Source organism: Saccopteryx bilineata, chromosome 1, assembly GCF_036850765.1.
Source record: "Saccopteryx bilineata isolate mSacBil1 chromosome 1, mSacBil1_pri_phased_curated, whole genome shotgun sequence".
Lineage (NCBI taxonomy): Eukaryota > Metazoa > Chordata > Mammalia > Chiroptera > Emballonuridae > Saccopteryx > Saccopteryx bilineata.
In genome coordinates, this window is record NC_089490.1 from 50872391 (window position 1) to 50892388 (window position 19998).

At 39.8% G+C, this 19998-nt stretch overlaps 1 protein-coding gene across 1 annotated transcript in view; it reads left to right on the top strand.

The window, feature by feature from the left end:
* Positions 1-289: 289 nt before the first annotated feature.
* Positions 290-19998, top strand: part of MEI4 (meiotic double-stranded break formation protein 4) — a 187507-nt gene continuing 167798 nt past the window's right edge. Inside the window, exon 1 of the mRNA XM_066252995.1 lies at positions 290-587. Within this exon, the coding sequence (XP_066109092.1) occupies positions 506-587 (82 nt within the window). The 5' untranslated portion in view covers positions 290-505. The remainder of the gene's footprint in view (positions 588-19998) is intronic.

The following is a 19998-nucleotide window of genomic DNA, read 5'->3' on the forward strand; positions in this document are numbered from 1 at the left end:
CACACACACAAAGAAAAAAAGAATATAGACGAAAAGTACAACGTGAAAGTTAAAAAGTGAGCAAAATCACTGTAACAGTCAAATTTCAGTTTTGGAAAAGGCAAACTTGTTTTAGAACTCCCATGTTCCTCGGGTTTTGAATTGACCCCCTCTCCCAACGGAATCAATGTTTCTTTTCAGAAGCCCCGCCCAGGAATTTTAAACCTTGTCTTCCAGGTCTGGATTTCACTTCCGGCAGACACAAGGGGGCGTAGTTTGGAGGCAGGCGACCGCTTCCCTGGCGGAGCGGTGAAGAGCTGCAGGGCACGGGCTCTCACGCAGAGCTGGCGGCTTCCCTTCACCACCCGGAGCCGTTTCCCTGCCTGCTGGACCCGAGGCCGCGGGGCCTTCTGGGACGTGGTGCCTGGGTTCCTTCTTCTGCGCGGCCCGAAGGGCCCCTTCAGGGGAGCTGGGCAGCAGCCGCTCACCCTAGCCTCTCCCGGGACTCAGCCTCCTGCCTCCGGGGATGGCGCAGAGTTTCCCGCCCAGCGCCTCCTGCACTGACTCCCCACCAAGGGCACCCACCCTCTGCAGCGGGAGCCCTGAAGGTAGGTGGGGAGCAGGCCTGTACCCCTCCCCTCCCCCACGGCGCCGCTTCGCCCTTCCCCGAGTGCCTCACTGCCTTGGGTGTGGGTTCGCACCATTGGCCTCTGTGTGGAGCCCCACACACCGCTGGGGCTTATCTTTCCCCATTGAGGCCCTCGCCGCTGCCCTGGAACTTCTCAGTTATGAGGCATCGTCCACGAGGGTGTGGATTGCTTTGTTAAGCTCCCCTCCTCTGAGCCTGTTCAAGCCTGGCTTGACCAACACAATGGTTCCTGAAGCTTCCTGGAGGAGGAGAGGCCCATGTTTTGAGGCCATTGGTAGAGACGGCAAATCCATTCATCCAGCAGATCTTTTATTGAGCTCCAGTTATATGGGAGGAACTGTGTCCAGTGCTGTAGGTGTTGAAGAGGGGACACATCGTCTCCTCATTCAAGGCTCTCCAAGGCTTGTTAGACATGAATATATAGGTACATAAGAAACATTTAGGGCAATGATGACAGGAAATCCAGTATGTGGAACCAGATTTCCAGAACCAGTATTTTGGAGGCCTTGTTAAAGCTTAGAAAATGTTATCTTAAATATGTGTTAGCATAGGTAAAGATGTTGAGAGTCCGATGGTTGTGGGGAAGATCAGAAAGAATATTTTAGCTCTTTCATAGGGCACACGTATGCCATATGTACATTAAACTCTGCTGTACAAATACAAAGACACTTGAAGCTGAAGATCAGCATCACAATTTAATAGAGCCAGTTGAATTACACCAGGTCACTTTGGAGCATTTTTGAGGTAGATGTGACTGCGCTGTGAGAAACGGATTGGCGGGAGCTGAGAGGTCAATCAGAAGGTTAATGCAGTCATAAAGACAAGAGGTACTAATGGTTTGAGGAAAAAGACATTTTTGATATACTAGGTTTTAGAACTAACAGACAGGGCATGGTCAAGAACAGGCGTAGCCAACAAGTTTTTGCCCCAGGCCAGATTAGAAAGAAAACATTTTTCACGGGCCAAACGAAATATTAAAATTAAAAAATGTTAAATACAAAACCGATTCATTTAAGTAAACAAAATTTTATTATGTAATTTGTTTATGTATAAATGTGAGTGAAAAAAATTTTAATATACAATATTTTAATAAAAATATAATTACATACCATATAAATATCCAAACTGTGTCACAATCAATCAAAATAATATTTAATAGAATGAGCTTGAAGGGGTTATATTGCAAATAAAACAATTATTTCATTTTACAAACAGCCTGGACGTGTTTTCAGTTATCAACTGTGGCTCTTGTCTATGCTACAGTGCCAGTTGATTCAGCACACTTGACCACAAAAATAACGAATTGTTTGACCTTGGGTGAACACTGGCAAACTCCACCTAAAAGAATGTGGGTTTCGCATCGCTGCTGAACATCAAACAGTTCATATTGAGTACAGAGGAGTACAAAAGTTGTAAATCTTTATAGTGGATTTTTTTTAAAAAATAAAGAAGTATCGCGAATCCGTTTGACCAATTATTGGAAATTAACCCTAGATTAGTCACACGCGAATTCTTTTCCATATATCACTATCTTCTTAAATATCTTGATTTCCAATAATCAAAGATGCTTCCGCTTCTGAGTAGCTGAGATTTTAAAGTAGTGGAGAATATTAAAACATTTTTTTTATTTTTTTATTAATTTTACTAGGGTGAAATCAATAAATCAGGGTACATATGTTCAAAGAAAACATGTCCAGGTTATCTTGTCAATCAATTATGTTGCATACCCATCACCCAAAGTCAGATTGTCCTCTGTCACCTTCTATCTAGTTTTCTTTGTGCTCCTCCCCCTCCCCCTCCCCCTTTCCCTCTCCCTCCTTCCCAACCACCACACTCTTGTCAATGTCTCTTAGTCTCGTTTTTATGTCCCACCTACGTATGGAATAATGCAGTTCTTGGTTTTTTTTGATTTACTTATTTCACTCCATATAATGTTATCAAGATCCCACCATTTTGCTGTAAATGATCCGATGTCATCATTTCTTATGGCTGAGTAGTATTCCATAGTGTATATGTGCCACATCTTCTTTATCCAGTCTTCTATGAAGGGCTTTTGGTTGTTTCCATGTCCTGGCCACTGTGAACAATGCTGCAATGAACATGGGGCTGCATGTGTCTTTACGTATCAGTGTTTCTGAGTTTTGGGGGTATATACCCAGTAGAGGGATTGCTGGGTCATAAGGTAGTTCCATTTTCAGTTTTTTGAGGAACTACCATACTTTCTTCCATAGTGGTTGTATTACTTTACATTCCCACCAACAGTGTATGAGGGTTCCTTTTTCTCCACAGCCTCTCCAGCATTTGCTATTACCAGTCTTGTTAATAATAGCTAATCTAACAGGTGTGAGGTGGTATCTCATTGCAGTTTTGATTTGCATTTCTCTAATAACTAATGAAAATGAACATCTTTTCATATATCTGTTGGCCATTTAGATTTCTTCCTGGGAGAAGTGTCTGTTCATGTCCTCTTCCCATTTTTTTATTGGATTGTTTGTTTGTTGTTGAGTTTTATGAGTTCTTTGTATATTTTGGATATTAGGCCCTTATCTGAGCTGTTGTTTGAAAATATCATTTCTCATTTAGTTGGCTGTCTGTTTATTTTGTTGTCAGTTTCTCTTGCTGAGCAAAAACTTCTTAGTCTGATGTAGTCCCATTCATTTATTTTTGCCTTCACTTCCCTTGCCTTTGGAGTCAAATTCATAAAATGCTCTTTACAACCAAGGTCCATGAGTTTAGTACCTATGTCTTTCTCTATGTACTTTATTGTTTCAGGTCTTAGAATATTAAAAATTTAATCGTGGGCCACATAAACTCACTAGCCCGCGGGCTGTATGTTGGCCATACCTGGTCTAGAAGGATAATCAAGGGAGTAGCTCTACCAAAGTCAGAGAGCAGAGTGTTTTAAGAATAGAAGAGTGGTCATTAGGGTAAAATATTGCAGAGAAGTAGAGGAGAATTTGAAAACAGCTTTAAGGCTTGACAATTTTGATGTTATTTTCAACTCTCATAAGAACAGCTAGCTCTAGTGCAGGGTGATTGGAGAGGGTTTTTGTTTGTTTTACAACTGTGAGCAACTTGAACATGATTATATACTGAGAGACAGAAGTCAGTACAGAAAAATAGATTGAGAATAAAGAGGAGCTGGTTGGTGGAGAAGGTACAAAAAGTTGGTATGCAATTAGTGTATATTACGTATTAGAACATAGCTCACAGTTTATAAGAACAAGGAGTAGTTGGCAATTAGTGTAAAAGAGTATACTATAAAACAGGGGTCCCCAAACTACGGCCCGCGGGCCACATGCAGCCCCCTGAGGCCATTTATCTGGCCCCCACCATACTTCCGGAAAGGGCACCTCTTTCATTGGTGGTCAGTGAAAAGAGCACATTGACCTTCTATCTCATTAGCCAAAAGCAAGCCCATAGTTCCCATTGAAATATTGGTCAGTTTGTTGATTTAAATTTACTCATTCTTTATTTTAAATATTGTATTTGTTCCCGTTTTGTTTTTTACTTTAAAATATGTGCAGTGTGCATAGGGATTTGTTTATAGTTGTTTTTTTTTTATAGTCTGGCCCTCCAACGGTCTGAGGGACTGTGAACTGGCCCCCTGTGTAAAATGTTTGGGGACCCCTGCTATAAAATAACCAGAGCTTCCTTTTTTCTTTTTTAAGGTGAGAGGAGGGGAGATAGTGAGGTAGACTCTCTCATGCTCCCCAATCAGGATCCATCCACTGTCTTGGGCCAGTGCTCGTGTATTGAGCTATTTTTAGTGCCTGAGGCTGATGTGCTCAGACCAACTGAGCCACTGGCTGTGGGAAGAGAAGAGGAAGAGAATGGGGAGAGGGGTGGAGGTAAAAGCAGATGGTTGCTTCTCCTGTGTGCCTTAACCGAGAATTGAACTGGATGTCCATAAGCCAGGCTGACGCTCTATCCACTGAGTCACTGGCCAGGGCCTAGAGATTTCTTATATGCTAACAGAGTGCCTAAGATCCAGTTTACTTACCTATCCATTCATTTATTTAGGTCAGTCAACTAATTTTATTTTCAGTGCTCATTATGTTAACTGTAGCAATTTCTGAACAGACAGATAATGAGCTCAATGGAACTCACTTGCCACTGAGAGACATAGACATCCAACAGCTAATTAAATAAGGAAAACAGGTGCAATAACTACTATGAAATAAGTGTATGTAATGTTAAGAGCGTATGTATTATGTATTAGAGGAAAGTGATAGTTGAAGGGTATTAAGGAAGGCATTTTCAAAGGAGAATGTTTATGCTAGTACCTTAAAAGAGATCACTCTTGTTACCAAGTCATTTATCTCTTCCCCATGCTGCCTCCCAGTTATCATCATCTAATTTCTGATTCTCTTCACTGTTGGGCTCAGTCTCCTCTCTCTTGAGCACTTGAAATTTATTTTATCAGTGGGTTCATGGGGGTGGGAAAATATTCAGGCTTTACGAGGGTCTTTCTAAAGCCAGTTATTGATGCATTATAATGTCTATATATGAACTAAGAGGCTGTTTAATTGTATACATGCTACATTGATTCCCATTAGGGAAAGGAAAGGGTTTTGGGAATGGCAAGTAAATAGCCAGCCACAGCTGCCACTGACTTAGCCTCTTGGCATCCTTTGAAGCAGGGGTCCCCAAACTTTTTACACAGGGGGCCAGTTCACTGTCCCTCAGACCGTTGGAGGGCCGCCACATACAGTGCTCCTCTCATTGACCACCAATGAAAGAGGTACCCCTTCCAGAAATACGGCAGGGGGCCGAATAAATGGCTTCAGGGGGCCGCAGTTTGGGGATGCCTGCAAGGAACCACAGCTAGCATGGATCCAGTCAATTTTTTAACAGGAATTTTAGTCAATTGAAGCTAGTATTTTCCCCTTTCATTTTAAATTTTAATGCTCTCTGGGTCAAGTGACTGGGGAATAAGTATCCACTCACATTTCTATCTACAGGGAAGGAAAGGTACTATTGCTGCTAGGATTTTGCATTTATATAATAGCACTTGAGTGTTGGCTAAGTGCTTTTCAAATCAATTTTATTGTACAGTTTAATAGCCTAAAGTCACCTCTGTCAAAATTTGTTTGGTGTGATTCGAAGTAAAGGACCTTTTGTAAAAATGGGCCTCTTGTGATATAGAAGAACTCTAATCAATCAAAAGACTACATATGAGACAATGTGAATATCATCTTAACAGAGTTAACTGTTAATAGAAGACCTTAACTTTATATTACTTTTTTTTTATCATCTGCCTTTTCAATGAAAGAAGAAAAACAAAACAAAACTTGTAACAGTAGGTATACAACCCTGCAGGAAGACAGCTCCCTTCATAACTTGGTTTGTAACTGGGACACCCAAGGAGGGATGTTTTATGAGTGATAATATGTGTTCTATAATATAAAGTCTTAAAGCATTGGTTTTATTTAGAGCAGGTGTTCACAGACTTTTTCTGTATAGGGCCAGATAGAAAATATTTCAGGCTTTTCAGGCCATGCTGTTTCTGTAGCAACTATTCAGCTCTGAAGTTGTATCACCAAAGGAATGACAGTGAATGTACACGGCTGTTTCAATAAAACATGGTTTATAGAAGCAAGGCCACTGAGATTTGGCCTGTGGGCCATAGTTTGCCGACCTCTGATCTATAGCACTTCTGAGATTCATTTACTGAGTAGAGAGCATTATGGATTGTAACCAGTGATAGTCAGCTGAAAGCTCTATGAAGACAGAGGTGGTTTTATCTTGTTAAGTGCTGTGTCCCTGTGTATAGCACAGTGCCTGACAAGTAGGAGATAATTAAACATTTTTTAAATCAAGGAATGAAGAGCAAGGATATCTGATGGAAAATTATTTGGCTAAGGTAAGTTAGACGGTTCCATTTTCAGATTTTCAGGTCCTATAGTATGTATTCTGTGATACTGCTATATTGGAATGCTTCATTCAGAGAACAAATCTAGGAATGAAAAAAAGCTGGTGCTGTACACGATAGTAAAGAACAGTAGGTTTGCGACTCTCCACCGGTAAAAGTGCACAGAGTATGACATAGTTTGGAAGAGACCTGAGAAAGATTGTATTCCAATCTGTTACCAATCTAGGACTTTGTTACCATTTGTGCTAAATTATCTTCCTTTTGGCCCTCCAGATCTTCTCCCTACCCCTTCACACAGGCTAACACCAGTCCCTGCTCCCTCCACAGTCATGAGAATTATCCAGTAGGATGAAAAGTCTCAGCTCCTGTCAGGGGGTCCTCTCCTCACCATGCTCTCTCAGTTCTGGTCACTGCTCCCTCCTCTCATCCCTTCGGTTCCAGGGCTTCCTCCAGGGGAAGGATGCTATTATTGCTATTATTACCAGCCCCTGGGACATTGTGTTACCCCTTTAAGTTGCCCTCACTTTTAGAAATAGTCTCTTTATTAAACTCTCTTCATGTTATCCAATTTGAGGTACAGTGAGCTTTCTGCTTGGAACCTGATGGATATAGTATTCTTACCACTTTTACAGAAACACCTATTGTCTGTCACTGTTAAGTCCTTCAAAGTTAGTGACTACGGTTTCTATTTCTTGTAATCATAAGATTTTCAAGTGAGCCACTTAACTTTTCTGTTTAGAGTTTGGATACATTTTACTCAATCCCTATCATACCTCTCTGTACTTAAACACCTTACACAACAGCAAACTCCCTACTCCTTAAACTGTTACCTTTAGACACATCTGACTGATAGAATATGTATATGCAACTTGCATCCAGTGTCCTTGACTTGTCCCTTTGGGTAATGGAACAAGTCCAATTTATATTTCATTCCTCTGTTCTTCAGGAAACAGGATTTTGAGGTTTTTTTTTTATTATTTCTCTTTGAAGTAGAGTGTCTAGAACAGAATCTCTTTTTGTGAGTTGACTGATCATGCTTGAGTTGGGCATAAGCATGAATACTTTATCTAGAAGGCTTACTACCTCCAAGGAATGAATATGAGGAGGATCAGCACCTCTTCCTTCCTTGCGTTGCTAATGTCAGGGGGCTTACTACCTCCAAGGAATGACTATGAGGAGGATCAGCACCTCTTTCTTCCTTGCGTTGCTAATGTCAGGGGAACATGATTCAGCCCCACTCTGTGCCTTCCACCTCTGCTAAGTTAAGTGTCACATCGTATGTACGGTTGTCTTTGATGATGGTTTAATTTTTTTTCTTACTGTTGGATTTGTTCATATTTAAAGGGCTTCTATCAAGAGTGTAAAGTAGTTTACAAATTTCAGGTCTTTAGAGGGCTGTCAGCTATCCAATTTTTTTTTTTTTTTTGCTTTTCCTCAATTATCAAAAGTACACTAATCATCCTTTTAATACTTAAGGAGGCAGTGTTGAAAGTATTTGCTCAACTTTTTATTTAGATTTAAAATCTGACAGCAGATATCAGTACACTTAGAGATGCTTATTATTTGTTCCTTTTCTTTCTTGACATTCACTCTGTGCTTATACCCATTACTGTACCTCTTACATTTTGGAAATATAACAAAATAGTGTATTGTAATGGAGTATTTTATGGTTGTTAATCAAATTTACTTTAAGGAAATGTTCTGGAGAATGCTCTTAAGTGTACCATTCATTTCAGTCAGTTTTTTAAATGAAAGTCCAATATATTTTTTAACAGGCCTCCAAAATCTCTCTCAGGTTCTTTAATTCTTCTTTCTGATTTATTCAGTGAGCTCATTCCCCATTTCATTTTTTGTTAGATTGCTTTCACCATGGCAGAAATCTGGAAAATAAATCCTCTTGTATTTAATGTGTGCTTTGGTTTAATCTGGATGAATAAAAAAATGAAAACAACTCATTAGAAAGTAATTTTGATTGTTGTAAAGAGAGATGTTGACATTCTTAATCTTTAATATAATGGTTAGGAAATATATTTCAGAGGCTGCTCCTTTTCTCATGCCTTCTGTTGCATTATTAAAAACGAAACAAAACATACTTGTGATTCTTTTCAAATTCTTCAAAGCGGGTTTTACGATAGCTGATTGTATATGGTCCATTTCTTTTTATCTTTTGGAGCAGTGGTAGATGAAAACTGCTTTTCTTTTCTGTACTGTTTGTGTGCTTTATCTACAGCTCTGTTATTCATGCATTAGTTTGTATTTTATTTATTTTCTTATTTATTGACCTTTCCCTAGAAGCAAAGCTCCTAACAGAGGGTTATCCTCGTATCTAATGTCTGGCACAACCAATAAATGGTGTTGAACGTTTGTTGGCAGAATGAAAGTTACTCATGACATTCTGCCTTTTTATAATAGAGAACAAAACACATAGTTCTCAAGAACTTGCTGCTTCCAAAAAGCAATTTATTTCTTTTATAATTATGGTTTCTAAATAACCTACTCTTGTAAAGTTGTCTTTTTTTTTTTTTTTTTTTCTGAGGGAGATGCAGAGAGACAGGAACATCAAGCTGTTCGTGTATATGCCCCGACCTGGGATCAAACTGGCAACTTGTGCACTTCAGCACGATGCTCCAACCAACTGAGCTATCTGGCCAGGCCTTAATATTTTTTTTAATTTGTTTTTATTGATTGAGTTTAGAGAGATGGAGAGAGGAAGGAAAAAAGAGGGGAGGAGGAAGGGAAGCATTTATTTGTAGTTTAACTTAGTTTTGCATTCATTGGTCACTTTGCATGTGTGCCCTGATTGGGGATCGAACCTGCAACCTTGTTGTTTTGGGATGACACTCTAACCAACTGAGCTAACCAGTCAGAGCAGAATTGTGCTTTTTAATTTAAAATGTCATCCACTATCCATCATTCATCTATCTATTTATTAATTACTAAGAACTGTTTCATCTATTTAAGGAATAAGTTTTTAAAATTATATTTATTTCCAGTAAATTCTCATCAAAATCAGTTCCCCAAAACCCATATTGTGATACTTTAAAAAATTTTTTTATTTATTCATTTTAGAGAGGAGAGGAAGAGAGAGAGAGAGAGAGAGAGAGAGAGAGAGAGGGAGAGGAGAGAAGGGGGGAGGAGCTGGAAGCATCAACTCCCATATGTGCCTTGACCAGGCAAGCCCAGGGTTTTGAATCAGCAACCTCAGCACTTCCAGGTTGATGCTTTATCCACTGTGCTACCACAGGTCAGGCTTGTGATACTAAGTGTAGCTTGAGTGCAAATAACTATAGCACAACCGTGGATAGCTAACGAAGCAACCGTTTCAGCTCAAAACGCCTGGCAGTACATTTTATACTAGATTGCTGATGTAAAGAATAGACAAACTCCAGTTTCACAGTATATTCTAAAAATATGACTACTGTATAAGATCTCTGAAAACAGTACTGACTCAAACTACATGGCAGGAACCTGGTTTCTTTAATTACTAATGTGCTTACCTCATTTTCATCTCATTGATAAAAGCTAAGGTTCAGCAAAGAATTAAGGCAATAACTTCAGAGAATAGTTCAGTGGTCTGAGTAAATATTTCATATACATTATTTTGTACAGTTTGTACTTTCCAATATTTTCAGTATGTGTTTTTGACTGGGGTCCATCACTTTACCAACCTAACATTGGAATGATATTCAAGTCTTTTATCACTTTCCCTCTTTCTTTCCAGTCTGGCAGCAAGCCCTGACATTGCACAAGCATCTCTCAGTGCTTCCCATAGTTTTGTGCACACATTCGGCATCCTGGCCTCATTCTCCCTCCAGCCCTTTTTTATTGTAAAGGGTGCCAGAAGTCCCTTGATTCCATTCCTATCCAGATTAATGCTCTTCCTAAAACACCACTGGGATCATTTCACTCATCCACTCAGACAATGACCCCTGTTTCCAGCCATCTTACTGCAGTAAGTTCAAAGTCCTCTGACTCACTTTCAAGATCCCAACTTTTCTTCTGTAAAATACCTTATTCTTTAGTCAAGGAGATCCATGCTGCTATCTGCTGTCTGCTCTTTTATCCACCCTATCTCAAGTGCTCTTCTGCCCTCTCTTTGCCTCTGACTTCTACTCATTCTTCAGATAGTCCAGGACTGTTGCAGAGGTTCTCAATCCTCTTTTCACATCAGACACATGTTTCTTTTCCAGGAACTCTTAATGGATGTATAGTAAGACCCAGGTGGAGGTATAGGTTTTGGAGATGTTGGCCTGAGATTGAATCATAGCCACATACTAGTCTCAAGTGGACCAAACATTGCACCGAGTATGTACTGTGTGCCTGAAGGATTCATAGAGGTCACATGCTTCAACTAATTCAATCTCTTCAGTAATTTTATAAGTTAAATACGTGATTCCCATTTTAGATGGACAGACTGAGACACAGAAAGGTTGAGTAACCTGAGGTCACACCATTAGTAAGGAGCTAAGATGTTTGGCCCCTAGACCTGCTCTCCGAGCTCTAATGCTATTCTTGCCTCTTCAAGATGTATTTTCAATAACTTTTAGGGATTTTTAGGGTTGATTGGGCATTACTTTTTCCTCTCTCACTGAGAGTCTTTGAAGAGAAACCCCTCTCATTTAACAGTACTTTTGGTGTTAGTGTGCCTGGAAGTGTGTGTATATGTGTGCCTGTGATTCTGAGATCATCATTGAAGTTGCACAGGATGACCACAGGGCAGTTTAGGGAGGCCTAAGTCCATCCATAGGACCTGTAATTCTACCCCCAACCCAGGATCTGTATTGTAGAAAGAACATGTGTAGAAAAATGAATATTTAAAAAAAATCAGTTATACCACTTGCTAACTAGGTATCCTTGAGAAGTCTATTCTCTCTGAACTTTAGTTTCCTTAGCTTTAAAAATACTAAATCCTACATCACTGAATTATTAAATGAGGTAATTCAGTGAAGTGCTAAATGTAAAGTGAATGCGTAGTGTCTGGTATGCAGAGCTGTTCAAGAGAGGCTCTGAGGCTCCATATTCTACCCAGGCTCAGGGCTTTCCTTATCCCTGCTGATGAATTTCCCCTTTGTCCATATTGCCAGCCGGGCCCTCATTTCTATATCACTAACTGTCCTTCACTTTGCCTGTCTTCTCTTACATACTGTCTTCTTCATGGAGCTTTCTGTGATCCCTTAACTGCAATTAATGTCTCCTTTCTGTGAACTGTTTCACTTCTAACCCTTCATCATAGTCCTTCATCTATATCAGGGGTCCCCAAACTACAGACCGCGGGCCGCATGCGGCCCCCTGAGGCCATTCATCCGGCCCCCGCTGCACTTCCGGAGGGGCACCTCTTTCATTGGTGGTCAGTGAGAGGAGCATATTGACCATCTCATTAGCCAAAAGCAGGCCCATAGTTCCCATTGAAATACTGGTCAGTTTGTTGATTTAAATTTTCTTGTTCTTTATGTTAAATATTGTATTTGTTACCGTTTTGTTTTCTTACTTTAAAATAAGATATGTGCAGTGTGCATAGGGATTTTTTTATAGTTTTTTTTATAGTCCGGCCCTCCAACGGTCTGAGGGACAGTGAACTGGCCCCCTGTGTAAAAAGTTTGGGGACCCCTGATCTATATTATGACTTAATCTTTTCCACTGAACCCAATGCCAGAAATAAAAGATGAAAGCACAGTCCATGCCTCTGCTGAGCTCACTTGCTGTCTGGTAGGGGAGAGAGACTCCCAAATGGCCATTGTTACTACTTAGTGATAAGAATGGTTCTAGATTGCTATAGAAATAAAGTTAATAGAGCCATTGTGAGGAAGAAAGAAGGGAATCTAGAGGACATCAAATAGGGGCAACTGAACTTGCCTTAAAGGGTGAGTGGAGAGTCTGCAGACGGGATTGAGGAAGAGTGTTTCTGTCAGAGTTTAAACATCCTGACCAAAGGCTCACCCTTATGAGAGTGTGTGGTTTGTTCGAAGAGCAGCAAGAGTACTCTGTGGCTAGGATTTCTGTGAGCAGCAGAGAGAAGGGAAGCTAGAGGGGGCAGTGTTTTTCTTTCTTAACAGAATCAGTTGTATGTCTATAGATCTAGCTTAAAAGCAATTTTTGTAAAAAAAAAATTTAAAAAAAGGTGTTTATTATGTCCATCTGAGCTAGCACTGAGGCTTGACTATTCAACAACTTAATATCATCTCGGGTGGCATTAAGAGAAAGATTCAAGCAGTGTGACTATGTTTCTAAATTGGAGGTGTAGTGCTGGGTGTCACTCTGAAGATTTCTTTCAGACTTTGACAAATCAGAGATTGATCAGAAGTGGCTGCCACAATGAAGAGAGGCTCATAACATCATAATATGATGTAATTAAAAATGGGTATGGGGATTTTACAAGGGGAGAGCATGATTGCTCACTTCCAATCCTTGGAGGGTGATTTGGCAAAGTGAACATTATAAAGTTTTTCTTTCATGGGTAGATGTTGGATTAATAAGTAGAAGTTATTAGTGTCTAGAAGGAGTTTCTAAGAATGGATTATTAGGTAATCAAATTTTCAATACTGTAATATCCTTGGAGACTGAGTTGGACTCCTGATTCTATAATCAGGTAATAGACTGGATCACCCCTTCTGACACCAAGCTCTTAAGAGCCCATGACATATATTTAACATAGTTTTGGTTTTACATAAAATTTGTTATACTTGGAATCTATTAAAACAGTTTGTGCCGGCCTGACCTGTGGTGGTGCAGTGGATAAAGCGTCAACCTGGAAACGCTGAGGTTGCTGGTTCAAAACCCTGGGCTTGCCTGGTCAAGGCAAATATGGGAGCTTCTTGCTCCTCCCGCTTCTCTCTCTCTTTCTCTCTCTCTCTCCCCTCTCTATAATGAATAAATAAAATCTTTAAAAAAATTAAAAAAAAAAACAGCTTGTGCCAAAATATGGTAATTTAATATATCCACATGACAGACAATACAGACAGATAAAAGGTTTTAGAATCAAATTTTATTTCTTACTTTGTGACTTTGAGCAAGTTATTCCCCAAGCCCCTGTTTGCATGTTCAAAAACAATGGATAATAGTAGTTAAGTCACAAGGTTATTCAAAGGATCAAATATGATGCATATAAATCCATACATATATCATAAAAATACTGTTATTGAAAGTAATTTTTCCTTTTCTATAATATATTATTCTATGACTTTCTAAAAGCATTGAGAACCCTATTGCAGATATAAAATATAGTGGCATTGCCTACTTTTTTCCTAAAGTAAAGGATTTCTTTTATCATTCAGGTCCATTTTTGAATGTTTTTCCAATGAATAATAAATGTCAGTTTATCCAGAATGACAAAAGAATGATGACAGAGCCACCTAAAATTGTAACTCATTCTCCACTATCTGAAGCATTTTCAGATTCCAGTATAAAGATGCACCTTTCTATAGTTATTTCTTTCACTTTATGTTAATACAGACACATATGCATAAAATACTTGACCCTAACAAAAAATATTAAATCATTTTGCTTATTAAGAAATAATTTAAAAGTAATAGTGGGCTTTCCAGCTTAGCTCCTTAACTTAAAAATGGAAAGTTTGGGCCCTGGCCTGTTGGCTCAGTGGTAAAGTGTCAGCCTGGCGTGCGGGAGTCCCAGGTTTGATTCCTGGCCAGGGCACACAGGAGAAACATCCATCTGCTTCTCCACCCTTCCCTTTCTCCTTCCTCTCTGTCTCTCTCTTCCCCTCCTGCAGCCGAGGCTCCATTGGAGCAAAGTTGGCCCGGGCGCTGAGGATGGCTCTGTGGCCTCTGCCTCAGGCGCTAGAATGGCTCTGGTTGCAGCAGAGTAATGCCCTGGATGGGCAGAGCGTCGCCCCCTGGTGGACGTGCCGGGATGATCCCGGTCAGGCATATGTGGGAGTCTGTCTGACTGCCTCCCCGTTTCCAGCTTCAGAAAAATACAAAAAAAAAAAAAAAAAAAAAAAAAGGAAAGTTTGTCTGTGTTTGTGTGCATACATGATGCACATGTACACCTGATTACTTGCATATACACACCCATTAAAATAGAGGTGCAGATTGTTAGACATTCTTTTTCATGCTTGAAAGTCTCTGAATTTTTAATAGTTGTTTCAATTAAGAAAATGTTGGACATAAAAAGAGCATGTTGAGAGAAATGGTGGCATGAGAGATATTCCTGATCTGTCCCCTTGAAATTTCAACAAATTGAACAATATAACACAGTGAAGGAACCCAAGCTGGGCTTACAGTCAAGCCTTAAAGATACATGTGTTGAATGGACTAAAGGTGGGACAGGTTGAAATGGGAGGAGGAAGATAAAATGCATTTGTGGTTGGCTCCAGAGAGAAGACAAACCCAGAGTGACTGCTTTTTTCCCCTCTGCTGTACTGTGGGAAGGAGGGAAGCTCAGACTGTCTCGGTTTTAGTCTGAGGGGTGTGGAGAAGGAAACCTGGAGTGACTGGGTCTCCTATGTCAGGAGGAGTGGTGAGATAAAAAAGTGGGGGAGTGAGAACTAAACCAAAGCAGCAGCAGAGCATGGGGTCATGGCCAGTTTTCCCCCGGTCTGCCTGAAATCTGCACTGGGCAGAAACAGAGAAAATTAAAGTGTAACCACCAGCCTGTCAGATCCCACCTCCCTCAGCTCATGGATATGGAGAGTTGCAGAGACAAACTCCACAGCTAGCTCTCCAGAGTCACTCTCTCCCCTGAAGAACAGAAGTGGCCTATGTCTGGTCCCCTGGTCTGCTAAGACATGGTGAGGAGTGCCTTGAGGCCTGAGATAAGCATTGCTAGAGCCAGAAAGCTGGAAATCCAAAGTGGTAAAGCTGGACAGTGGAAGCTGTAGCTGAAGCTGTCAAGTCCAACCCACCAATAGAATTGCGGCCCCACCTGCATCATTGCAACAGCAACATTTTTTTTTTTTTTTTTTACAGAGACAGAGAGTGAGTCAGAGAGAGGGATAGACAGGGATGGAGAGAGATGAGAAGAATCAATCATTAGTTTTTCATTGCCCGTTGCAACACGTTAGTTGTTCATTGATTGCTTTCTCATATGTGCCTCGACCCCAGGCCTTCAGCAGACCAAGTAACCCCTTGCTGGAGCCAGCGACCTTGGGTTCAAGCTGGTGGGATTTTGCTCAAACCAGATGAACCCGCGCTCAAGCTGGTGACCTAAGGGTCTCGAACCTGGGACCCCTGCATCCCAGTCCGACGCTCTATCCACTGCGCCACCACCTGGTCAGGCTGCAACAGCAACATCTTACTGGAGGTCAGCCCAGGAATTTCACAGAGCTAAATCTTCTAATACAGTGACATCTACTGAAAGAAAACAGTAACCTGACAAAGCAAAAACTTATTTTTTCTGATCTTTCTTTTTTCTATTTTGGATTACATTTTCTTTCTTCCTTCCTTCCTTCCTTCCTTCCTTCCTTCCTTCCTTCCTTACTTCCTTACTTCCTTACTTCCTTACTTCCTTACTTCCTTACTTCCTTACTTCCTTACTTACTTTTCAGAAGTGAGAGGCAGGGAGGCAAAGAGACAGATTGCCACATGCGCCCGACCCGGATCCACCTGGCAAGTCCACTAGGGGATGATGCTCTGCCCATCTGGAGCATTTCTCCATTGCAACCAGAGCTATTCTAGCACCTGAGGTGGAGGCCAGGAAGCCATCCTCAGCGCCTGGGTCAGCTTTGTTCCAGTGGACCCTTGGCTGCAGGAGGGGAAGAGAAAGAAAGGAGAGGGGGGAATGGTCGAGAAGCACATGGTTGCTTCTCCTGTGTGCCCTGACAAGGAATCGAACCCAAGGCATCCACACACTGGCTGACGCTCTACCACTGAGCCAGCTGGCCAGGGCTGAATTTCATTTTCTTTAATTTTTATATTTTTTCTTATATTTTAGTGGGTGTATTATTTTTGATTTTTTATTGTTTTTCTATCTTTGTTTTCTGTGGTTTTTACTTTTTACTTGTCATTCTAAATTTTAATATTTTTATTGTATTTAATTTTAATTTTTAGGGCTTTTTTTTTTTTGGTTAGCATTCTTAACAATACCTCTCTCAAATGCTATCAAGGAAGAAGAAATTAAATACCATGGCTACAAAGACAGGGACATAGTTCAGAAAAAACATGAAAAAAAAAAACCCATGAAAAATCTCCAGAAAAAAAATCTCAAGCACATGGAAACCTTGGAGTTTAATGATAGAGAATTCAAAACTGAAGTTCTTAAATTACTAACAAGATGCAAGAAAACACCAATAGGCAACTTAATGAGCTCATCAAGGAGATTAAAAATTTAAAAACAGAGTGAAGAACTCAATATATGAATTATAAATTGAGGTAGCAAGTTTAATAAAGCAAACCAGAAAGAGGAAAGAATCAGTGACATCAGTGAAAGGCAACTAGAGATGCTACAGAGAGAAAAGGAGAGAGACTCACCAATTTTAAAAAATGAGAGCATTCTCCAAGAATTATCTGATTCAATCAGAAAGAACAATATAAGACTAATGGGTATATCAGAAGAAGAAGAGAGGGATAAGGGAATGGGAGATTATTCAAACAAATAATTGATGTGAATTTCCCAAGCCTATGGAATGATTTAGAGCCTTCAGTCCAAGAAGCAAACATAACTCTGAGTTACCTAAACCCAAACAGACCTTCACCAAGGCTCATCATAAAAAATTGTGAAAAATCAATAACAAAGGAAGAATCATCAAGGAAACTTGGAAAAGAACATAACATATAAAGGAAGGCCCATAATCATCAGATTTCTCAGCAGAAACTCGACAAGCCAGAGAGTGGACCCAAACATTCGAAGTATTGAAAGAGAGGAATTACCAGACAGTACTATATTCATCAAAGTTATCCTCCAAATATGAAGGAGAAATAAAAACTTTTGCAGACATACAGAAGGTGAGGAAATTTATCACCAGAAAACCACCACTGCAGGAAATACTCAAGAGGTTATTCAACCAGGCACAAAGAACAAAACAAATCAAAACTACAAGTAAAAGCAAGCTCACCAAGGTCACAATAAAAACAAGAATAATTTGTGACAACAATAACCTAAAAGGGAAGAAGATAAATATCTACAGTAGCAAAGGAGGATAGAGTACAGAAGTACTCGTAAGACAAAGGACTCTTGTATATATGAACATTTTTCTTTTAATAACCTAATAGTAACCACCCATGAAAAGCCACTACTGAAACACACAGCATAAAAGAAGATGAAATAGGATAGAAGTATGAAATACCACCAAACAAAAACAACTGACAGAAACAGAAAACAGTAAAACCAAACAAGACATACAGCTACTAGAAAACAAAACATAAAATGGCTATAGGAAATCTTCAAGCCTCAGTACTTACCCTAAATGTAAATGGACTGAACTCACCAATAAAGACGTAAAGAATAGCAGATTGAATCAAAAAGCAAAAGCCAACCATATGCTGCCTTCAGGAGACACATCTAAGCTGCAAGGACAGAAGTAGACTCAAAGTGATAGGTTGGAAAACAATTCTCCAAGCAAATAACATTTAAAGAAAAGTAGGTGTAGCCATACTCATATCTGACAACACTGACTTTAAGACAACAAAGGTACCCAGAGACAAAGATCGACATTTCATAATGATAAAGGGGACACTGTATCAAGAAGTCATAACACTTCTTAATATATATGCACAGAACTAGGGAACAGCAAAACATAAAAGACATCTACTAACTAACTGATTTAAAATTAGAAGTAGACAAAACGATAGTCATGCTTGGAGATTTCAACACAGCATTGCCGATTCTAGATCAAGCATCCAGACAGAAAATCAATAAAGAAATATCAGCCTTAAACAACATACTAGACCAAATGGACATAATAGACATTTATACAAAATTTCATCCCAAAACACCAGGTTATATATTCTCCAATGTGGATGGAACATTCTCAAGGGTAGACCATACGTTAGGCAACAAAACTAACATCAACAAAATTAGAAAGATTGAAATTATACCAAGCACATTTTCTGACAATACGGTTTTAATTCAACTACATAAAATAAGTAAGGAAACCCACAGAAATGTGAAAATTAAATGACATACTTCTAAAGAATAACTGGGTCAAAGAAGAAATAAAAGCAGAGATCAAAATATATATACAGACAAATGAAAATGACGACATACCAAAATTCCTGGTCTGCAGTGAAAGCAGTAATAAGAGGAAAGTTTATCTTATTACATGTTTATATCAAGAAACAAGAGAGATCCCAAGTAAACAACCTAACATCACATCTTAAGGAACTAGAAAAAGAACAAAGGCAACCCAAAATCAGCAGAAGACAGGAAATAGTAAAAATTAGAGCAGAACTAAATGAAATAGAGAACAAAAATTATAGAAAAAATTAATACAACAAAGAGCTGGTTCTTTGAAAAGATTAATAAAATTGGCAAACCACTGGATAGCCTCACTAAGGAAAAAAGAGGAAGGACTTGTATAAACAAAATCCAAAATGAAAGAGGAAAATTACCACAGATGTTATAGATATACAAAGAATCATAGTACAATATCATGAGAGATTATATACCACAAACTCAACAACCTAGACTGACCAGGTGGTGGTGGTGCTGTGGATAGAGTATTGGACAGGGACACAGAGGACCCAGGTTCAAAACCCCAAGGTCATCAGCTTGAGCGTGGGCTTATCCGGCTTGAGCGCAGTGTCGCTGGCTTGAGCATGGGATCATACACATGACCCCATGGTCACTGGCTTGAGCCCAAATGTCACTGGCTTGAAGCCCAAGGTCACTGGCTTGAGAAAGGGGCCACTTGCTCTGCTGTATCCACCTGGTCAAGGCACATATGAAAAAGCAAGCGGTGTACAACTAAGTTGCCGAAACAAAGAATTCATGCTTCTCACCTTTCCCTTCCTGTCTGTCTGCCTCTCTCTCTGTCTCTGTCACCAAAAAAGGAAAAAAACCTCAACAATCTAGAATAAATTGATAAATTCCTAGAAGAATACAGTCTACCTAGACTGAGTCACGAATAAGTGGAAAAACTAAATGGACATAAGCAGGGAGGAAATAGAAACAACTATCAAAAACCTCCAAAAATAAAAGTCTAGGACCAGATGGCTATACTAGTGAATTCTACCAAACATTCTAATATTTGGGGAGAGGACCTGAACAGACACTTCTCCCAAGAGCACGTACAAATTGCCAACAGATATATGAAAAGATGCTCATCTTCCCTAGCTATTGAAGAAATGCAAATCAAAACTACAATGAGATAATTATCTCACACCTGTTAGAATGGCTATTATCAACAAGACAGGTAACAAGTGTTGGAGAGGTTATGGAGAAAAAGGAGCCCTTATTCACTGCTGGTGGGAATGCAAATTAGTACAACCATTATGGAAGAAAGTATGGTAGTTCCTCAGAAAATTAAGCTTGGAACTACCATCTGTCCCAGCAATACCTCTACTGGGTATCTACCCCCAAAACTCAAAAACATTGGTATGTA